At 39.2% G+C, this 8276-nt stretch overlaps 1 protein-coding gene across 1 annotated transcript; it reads left to right on the forward strand.

Moving 5' to 3' along the window:
- The first annotated feature begins 5036 nt into the window (after positions 1-5036).
- On the forward strand, positions 5037-7395 carry LOC116267240 (uncharacterized). Its single transcript, XM_031648865.2, has 4 exons — positions 5037-5496; positions 5588-5734; positions 5832-5988; positions 7017-7395. The coding sequence occupies exons 1-4, from the start codon at positions 5260-5262 to the stop codon at positions 7145-7147; spliced, it is 672 nt and encodes a 223-aa protein (XP_031504725.1). The 5' UTR covers positions 5037-5259; the 3' UTR covers positions 7148-7395.
- Positions 7396-8276: the final 881 nt, after the last annotated feature.

Genomic DNA, 8276 nt, shown 5'->3' on the forward strand with positions numbered 1-8276 from the left:
GTTACAAAGTTGCTTGAATTTTAAACAATCTTTCCTTAAACTTTGATTATTCGTGTTTCTTCTTATTCATCTTATTTTTACGTTCTTTAAGGTGAGGGTGGGCGTCGGGCCACCCCAGCCCGTTTGAAAATAAAAAAAAATAATTTTTACATTATAAAATTATTTTTTATAATATCAAATTTATTTTTATTAATAAAATATATTTACTAAATTAAAAAATAAAAAAAATAATTGTGAACGGGCCGGATCGGGTTGGAAGTGACGAAACTGCTACATTGACATGACAATCAGTTATTGACTATTACCACTTAATCTGTTCACTTAATCAATTAAGAGCAGAAAGCATTAGCCAAGGGAAATGCTGATTTGAACCGGTTCAGCCGAGGCACGGTCCCATCTCGAGTCATGTCCTTAGCCGAGGCACGGTCCCGTCTTGAGTTGTGTCCTCCGCCGAATCAGCTTGGCGAGACGAGTGCTCACCCTCAAACTTGAACTCTATATTTCCAATGCATCAAACAGCCCTTTAGTGAAAAAAAACTTATAATAAGAAAATTTTAGCTCGCAAGCTCTTTTTTTTCAAAAATAAGTATTTATTATGTATTTTCAAGCACTTTACTCATTTCTTTTTGTATGCATTCTGCTGTTCAGTAATGGGAAAATTGGCGGTTGGTGGGCTCCTAGACTCGAGCAAAATGGGACAATTGGCTGTTGTTGCGCAATTAGCTTGTGGCTTATGCATGGTGGTCATGGTCCTCGCCTGTTGCTGCCTCTGCAACGACGGCAAACCCCACGACATATCACTTTGTCTTAATACCATTCAGCTTCATTGTATACTTTGTTTGGGTTGGTTTCTATTAACAAAATTCTTTATGCTGACTTTGACTTTTTGTTGCAGTTTACAAAAGATAACGAAGATAGAGGAGACACCTATAGTGATGGTCTTGTCATTGAGATCCCAACCATTTGCGATGATCAAATTAGGGAGGAAGGGGAGGTGGAAGAAGCATACAAATTGTACACCAGAGCAGAGAATTTCATAAAAAATTTATTTTGGCAAATGAACGTGGAGGTTGAAGAATAAAGAATGTTGGAGATGATGTGAGGTTCCCTTGATGATCATATTTATACACGAATTTTGGAGGGACTGTTATAGAGTTGTTTAAATTTTAAACAATCTTTCCTTAAACTTTGACTCTTTGTATTTTTTCTTATTCTTCTTCTTTTTACGTTCTTTTAAGTAAGGGTGGGCGTCGGGTCGCCCCAACCCATTTGACAATAAAAAACAAATTTTAAATTATAAAATAAAATTTTTTGTAATATAAAATTTATTTATAATAATGAAATACATTTATTAAATTAAAAAATAATAATAAAAAAGTTAACGTGCTGCATCGGGTTGGTATTGACGAAACTGCTACATTGACATGACAAACGAACTATGACCACTTAACCTGTTCACTTGATCAATTAAGAGCAGGAAGCATTAACCAACGGAAATGCTGATTCGCATCGGTTCAGCTGAGGCACGGACCCGGTTCGAGTCGTGTCCTCAACCGAATAAGCTTGGTGAGACAAGTGCTCGCCCTCAAACTCCAACTCTATATTTCCAATGCATCAAACAGCCCCTTAACGAAACAAACTTTTATATGAAAATGTTAGCCCGCAGGCTCTTTTTTTTCTCAAAAATAAGTATTTATTATATATTTTCAACCATTTACTCATTTCTTTTTTGTATGCATTTCGTTGTTCAGAAACGAGAAAATTGGTGGTTGTTGGGCTCTTAAACTCCTGCAAAATGAGAGAAATGGCAGTTGTTGGGCTATTAGCCCGCGGCTTAAGCGTGGTCATCATGGTCCTCGCCTGCTGCCGCCTCTGCAATGATGGCAAACCACGGCATGTCACTTTCTCTTAATACCATTCAGCTTGGTATACTTTGTTTCGGTTGGTGTCTATTGACAAAATTCTTTATGTTGACTTTGACATTTTGTTGCAGGTTACAAAAGATAACGAAGATAAAAGAGCCAGGTCTTGTCATTGAGATCATCAATTTATGGAGGAATGGGAGGTGGAAGAAGGGGACGAACTCTTCTTAGCTGGAGGTTGAAGAAAAAGGATTGATGGGATGATGTGATGTTCCCCTTATGATGATATTTATACACGATTTTTGAAGGGACTGTTACAAAGTTGTTTGAATTTTAAACAATCTTTTCTTAAACTTTGATTCTTTGTATTTCTTTTTATTCTTTTTCTTTTTACGTTATTTTTAGTAAGGGTGGGTGTCGGGCCGGCCCGGGCCCAACCGTTTGACAATAAAAAAACAGTTTTCAAATTATAAAATAAATTTTTTTAAATAATTATAGGGCAATGACATGATATATATATGTCTTATCAAATGACACCACACCATAATAATAGCAATTTCTAGGCAGTTGTATTTGCCCAAAAACAATTTCGTATTTGGTCTGTCCCATTAATTTCAATTGTGTGATAAAATTTTGGGTTTTTATCACGTTTTTTCTTCAAATACTTTAGCGTTTTTTACTATCTTTTCCATACCAACTACTTGCAACCTTTTGTAAGTGCTTGTACAATTGATGATGCATAAATCTCACATGCTCCATTCCACTGGCATCATGTGTGAACACCTCTATAGCCGTTGATGGTTTTACACGAAACTCAACCATAGCATTCACTGTATTTGTTTTTACGAGTGCAAATCTTCTTCGATGTCTTTCGAAAAATCACTTTTGAAGGAGAATGCAAGTAGAAATTGTATGCGTATTGAATGTTGCACGCATGCCACTTATTTGTATGTGGGTCAAGTTCAATAGTCATACATGCATTATTTCTTGTTATTGTCAAATTTCATTTCAACATAAGGCACAAATTCATGGTCAATATTTGGAGTTAAATTGGTTTCTTCTGCACAAGTTTCGATTTCAGCATGTTTGTAACCGATTTGTCTATGTTAATCTCCTCATCCATATCAACTTCATTATCTAAATTAATATCTTCATCTACATTAGTTTCTCCAATTTTGTATGTCTCATCGCCCAGGGTGTTTTCTTCATCTACATTAATTTCACCATCCATGTTTGTATCTCCATCCATATTTATTTAGTCGTTTACATCTTCTAAATATACACCATCATTTGTGCTTACAAACATGTCTAGCTTCCTGCAACATAGAAGCACTATAGCTGCAACTGCAAAATATATTTGATGACATTTCTGCACAAATGCATAAACAACAAATTTCTGTACTATAGCTTGCATACTGTCAACTGGTCATTCGATCGATTTAGCAACAATCTTCGGCACATTCCATTACAAAAAGCATACAACAATAACAAATATCAAATGGTCAATGGATAAAAATAAAGCAACAATTTTCTATTCATCATTTTCACAAGCATAAAAACCTTGTATTTCTCTTTTAAGCAGAGACCAGAACAATGCACTTAAAGATGCGTAAAATTCTTTAGCTCCATGATGGAGTCTTTGTCTATGTATCTCAATTAAAAGGCAAACAGATATTCTGTATGACATACAAACCTACGAAAGAATCGTGAAAAAAAAAATGAAAGCGAAATAAACAAATCAGAAATACACATTTCACCCGTTCGATGCTTTCGCGGTAATACACAAATATATATATATATATTGGATTGATAGAAACCAATAAATCACAGACACAGACAGAAACCAAACCCTTTAAATATGAAAATAGTTTTTATAAATACATTAAGATGTTAATATTTTTATTTAAAATAAATTTTCTAACAAAAATTTTAACTTTATATTTAATATACATCCAAAAACATCAAATCCAAACCGTTCATCTGAAATTGAACGGTATCTTTCAACTCTCTCCCCGTCCCTTTGGCTTTCAAATCCCTCGTCAATTCTAACCAGCAAGAAGTCAAAAGGCTTGAAAAAAAATTAGGGGCCACGTGAACTTCTTCCTCTTCGTTTCACATCGCCGTCATATGGCCTCGTTTCGTTCACATCTCCTCAAGGGCGGGGAGACAAGACATGGAAAAATGATGCAAGGCACCCTTTCCTATACTTAAATGATCAAAGAATATATCAACATTCATCTCAGCTTCTCCAGACGTGCCATTACTTCTTCCTTGAAAAATGGATTGGTTGCTTCTTCGCTTTAACATTGTGAAACTCGAACGCCGAAGATCGGAATACCGCTCTCTCCCTGAATCAGGGGCCCGGTTTCTGTTCAACCAACCGGTTATCCGGTAACTTGGGGTTTCCGTAGGTCGCCATAAGTAGATATCTGAGCTATGGACGGTTTCCCTCTGTGTAGGCCAGACTTTTGGTAGATCACTGTAGATTTGATTTGTCTAGGATGTCACAACCATAGCTCCTCCGAGAGGGATAGCTCAAATTGGCTGTACGTTTAAAGTTGGATTCCGAGAGGTTTATGTTTTTTTTTTAATGAAAAAGTCTTACCACCTCATACCAACTCAGCAACAGTAAAACGCGGTAGGAACAGTAAAAACCAGACCGCATCTGAACCGGCCGTCGGAACCCGTGAAGACGACAGATCGTGAAGAAATGAGCGCAACTGGCCACCGGTTTCGCCGGCGGATGCGGGACCGACATCACCGCTTTCCCGCCAACGCTTGTGGACGAATCGTATATTCCTTCCTGGCCTCCGCCGGCGCAGCACCCTCGGGAAACCGCCAGAATTTCGATTTGCCGGCCGACGGCGGTACGCCTGGAAAGCGAAGCGACGATTCATTAATTTCCTTCCCGAGCATTGCTTCACCTTATGTTACAGAAAGAGACTCACGGCACAAAATATTTATTTTCTATTCCCCCCGTAAGTGCCGGCAAATTGACCACACGGGCCTGCTTTTGAAACACCAAAGAAGGCGCGAAGTTCCCAATTTTCTAACCTCACAATATAATATTCTTTTAAGGTCAGAATTCATTAAATAAAGGCCCCGTCATCTTTGCAGGCGTGTGGGGGTGCCGTAAATTTTGTAATTTGGCTGCATTTAGAAATTAGAACGGCCTTTTGCCTATGATGCGCCGGGATGATGATCAGACCTCATTCTGTCTGGAATTACTGTGTTCTCTTCCAAAAGAAACTTTTGGGACCCTCGGTCGAAGCGCTCCGCCATAAAATAAGAAAGAGAGAACAAGGGGAGCATTAATTTTCCCTCCAAAACCCTAGCCATTCCAAAATCTCTCTCTCTCTCTCTCACAGGCAGGCTAGTGTCATAGTGTGGGAGGGCAATGGCGGGTTCGCCTGCTCGCCTGGAAAACAGGCTCTCGCTGCTGTCGGGTCCAGTGGTGGACGGAATCTGCCGTTCGGACCGCTGCTCGCACCCCAGATTGGAATCTGATCAGTTGGCTTCCGACCTCATCTCCTCCATGGAAGCGCTTGCCCACCAACTTGTCTTCTCTATCCTGGAAGAGAACCACCACCAGACCATCGATAACCCCACGACCCACCTCACTAACTTTCCAGAGGTAGAAATTATAAAATTCCACTTCAACTAGGCCCGTCTCCTCTGCTCTTTTTCCCTTCTCTGTACTAATTTCTCTCTTCTGCTCTGGTCAGGTTAATTACCGGAGGAGCATTCAAGGGTACCCATGGTGCCCCTACCAGGATTTTCGAGTAACAAAACCGGTTCAAAACGTCTCGAAGCCGGCTCTTTCGTCGGCTCGCTTGCTGGTCAGACCGGGACATCTTCAGCTCAAAGTGAACGTGAGTGTGCGCCCTCCTCCTGTCCCTAATTTCTTGTGCGGCTGTTTTTTATAGACTTCGTTTTCGACATCGAATGGGTGTTGTTTTGGTGGTGCAGGGGCTCGTGTCGCCGAGACTCGGGAACCAGAGCCGGGGGCTGCCGTTCCGGGTGGTGGGTTCGGGGGCGAGCGGTTTCATCCGAGAATCGGGAGGCACGGGTGTTTTCTTACCCCGCGTCGTTCGCAGTGCGGAAGCTTTCTGCAATTGGAAGCCGAGTAAGCCGCTTCTCTGTAAATGGATGTTTTGTTTCTTTTGGTCTCTGCCTCATCTTCTTCGATCTTTTCAGTGTCTTCTACTTCTAGTATTTTTGATGGCGGCTTCTCTTTGGAATTTGTCTCCAGACAGACGAAGCCATTTTCTCTTCTTCTTGTCAAGCAATAAAATTGCAATGCCGATAAAGTTTTACATGCTTAAGCGAATGGCGGACATGTTTTTGCATATAGTACAGGAAATTGAAAAAAGTGGACGTTTTCATTAGGAAAGATTAGATACTTCAGTGCAGGAAGTTTTTGAAAGTGTGGAAGTTGACAGAGAACCCATTTGAGACAAAAAATTTACTCCAGTGTTGTTTAACTCATCTGACATTAGAAATTTACTTGTATGTTTAAAATAATCGTACTGAGCAAGATGCTCTTTTAATTTAATTAATGGTGCAATGTTCTTTTAACAGCATTGAAATTTTTGTACTTTAGTTTTACATGCTTAAGCGAATGGCGGGCATGTTTGTGCATATAGTACAGGAAATTGAAAAAAGTGGACGTTTTCATTAGGAAAGATTAGATGCTTCATTGCAGGAAGTTTTTGAAAGTATGGAAGTTGGCAGAGAACCCATTTGAGACAAAAAAAAATTACTCCAGTGTTGTTTAACTCATCTGACACTAGAGGTTTACTTGTATGTTTAAAATAATCGTACTGAGCAAGATGCTCTTTTAATTTAATTAATGGTGCAATGTTCTACAGCATTGAAATTTTTGTACCTTACTTTTTACTGTCACCATCCTGATTCTGCTCTCGAAAATTTTCGTCCGTTATCAAAATTTGAAGGAATTTCAGTATTTGTCCTGGCAATAGTTAGGGAGAAATAAGTTAGCGACTGAAAAGTAACTAATGTTTATGATTATATGGGGACCTGAAGATGCCCTTTTAACCAGAGACTGGAAATCCCACGCTCACCAAAGCACCCTGGGAAACTGACAGCCATTTTGATCCATTTTTTACTCTCTTTTTTGGTTTTATTGCTCAGACATTCAAGGGCGGCTTCCTTCAGCACAGGGAGGAGGAGAAATGGGGAGACATGTTGGCCCACACAGTCCCCAGAGACCGCGGGAACTCTTGTCCCCTGATGTCGCCCTGCCCGCTGAGTGGACCTATTGATTTCTAGCTTTCTTGCTGGGCATGATGGAGACTTGGGAGTTTAGTTTCTTCTGTTTTTCTTTTCTTTTTCCTGAAAGCAGAGCAAGAAAGAGGTAAATTTTGAAGGATAGAAGAGATAACGATGCCGGTTTTTTGCTGTATGCCTGTAGAAAGGAAAAGCTCTTCTGCTGCTGCTGCTGCTGCTGCTCTGTTTAGCCTTTTGAGTGATGTTATTATGTACATAGTATCATAAATGGTTTGCCCTTTTCTGTTGGTCTTGTTCGCTTATCTGCTGCTTTTGTTTTCAAGGATTTGAGATTTGGTCTCCCACTGCTTTTTATTTCGTTGCCACGACAAGGCTGACAATATCAAATGCGTGGGTTCATACTGTTGACAGTATCAAACCTGAATTCATTTTTTTTTTGTGATTTTTTTATTTTTCTAATCTAATAAAGTGGTCGTGCCAATATACCAATTTTCCTTAAATTTAATTGATCTAAATTCTGGTTCTGTACCAACTTTTTACTTATATTTTGGTTCTCGGTACTGCTTAATATGATGATAATAAATGAAGCTTATGAAATATAAAATGCCTGTTTTCTTTAAGCTTCGGCTTAGGTTCTTTATCCTTGCGAAAACTTGCTAGTTCGCTTGATGGTTGAGAGTTGAAGTCTTGTTCTCCTGATCTGTGCTATCAAGATCAGTTCCAATCTGCCTGAATTCAGGGCTTGTTCAGTTTGAGAAGGTAGGAAGATTGGACCGGTTGAATAGATTCGGTTGCTAGTAGTAAATATTTTCCAAAGAATTTGCTTGTTACCTGCAACTATTAGTCATGCTTTTCAGTTTCCCAATTGATTGAACCCGATCAAATGTAAATGTTGCTCACTTCCTTTTGAATAATGTTTCATTTGAATTTTCTGATTCTAAAGAATCAAATTCCGTTCAAAAATCACATCAACAGCCTCTGTCCTATTCACTGGTTTTGAATCTTTGGTACACATCGAAGGGAGTCCAACCCATGATATGCAAAAGCAGGTGCAAGCAAGCACTAGCATGTGGGGCGGAACTGGACATAATAATTTGTAGTAATTCAAAAGTTTGAACATAGAATTCAGAGTTTTTAATAGTTGTAGGTGTAAGGAATCCCATG

The sequence above is a fragment of the Nymphaea colorata genome, chromosome 13 (assembly GCF_008831285.2).
Source record: "Nymphaea colorata isolate Beijing-Zhang1983 chromosome 13, ASM883128v2, whole genome shotgun sequence".
Classification (NCBI taxonomy): Eukaryota; Viridiplantae; Streptophyta; class Magnoliopsida; order Nymphaeales; family Nymphaeaceae; genus Nymphaea; species Nymphaea colorata.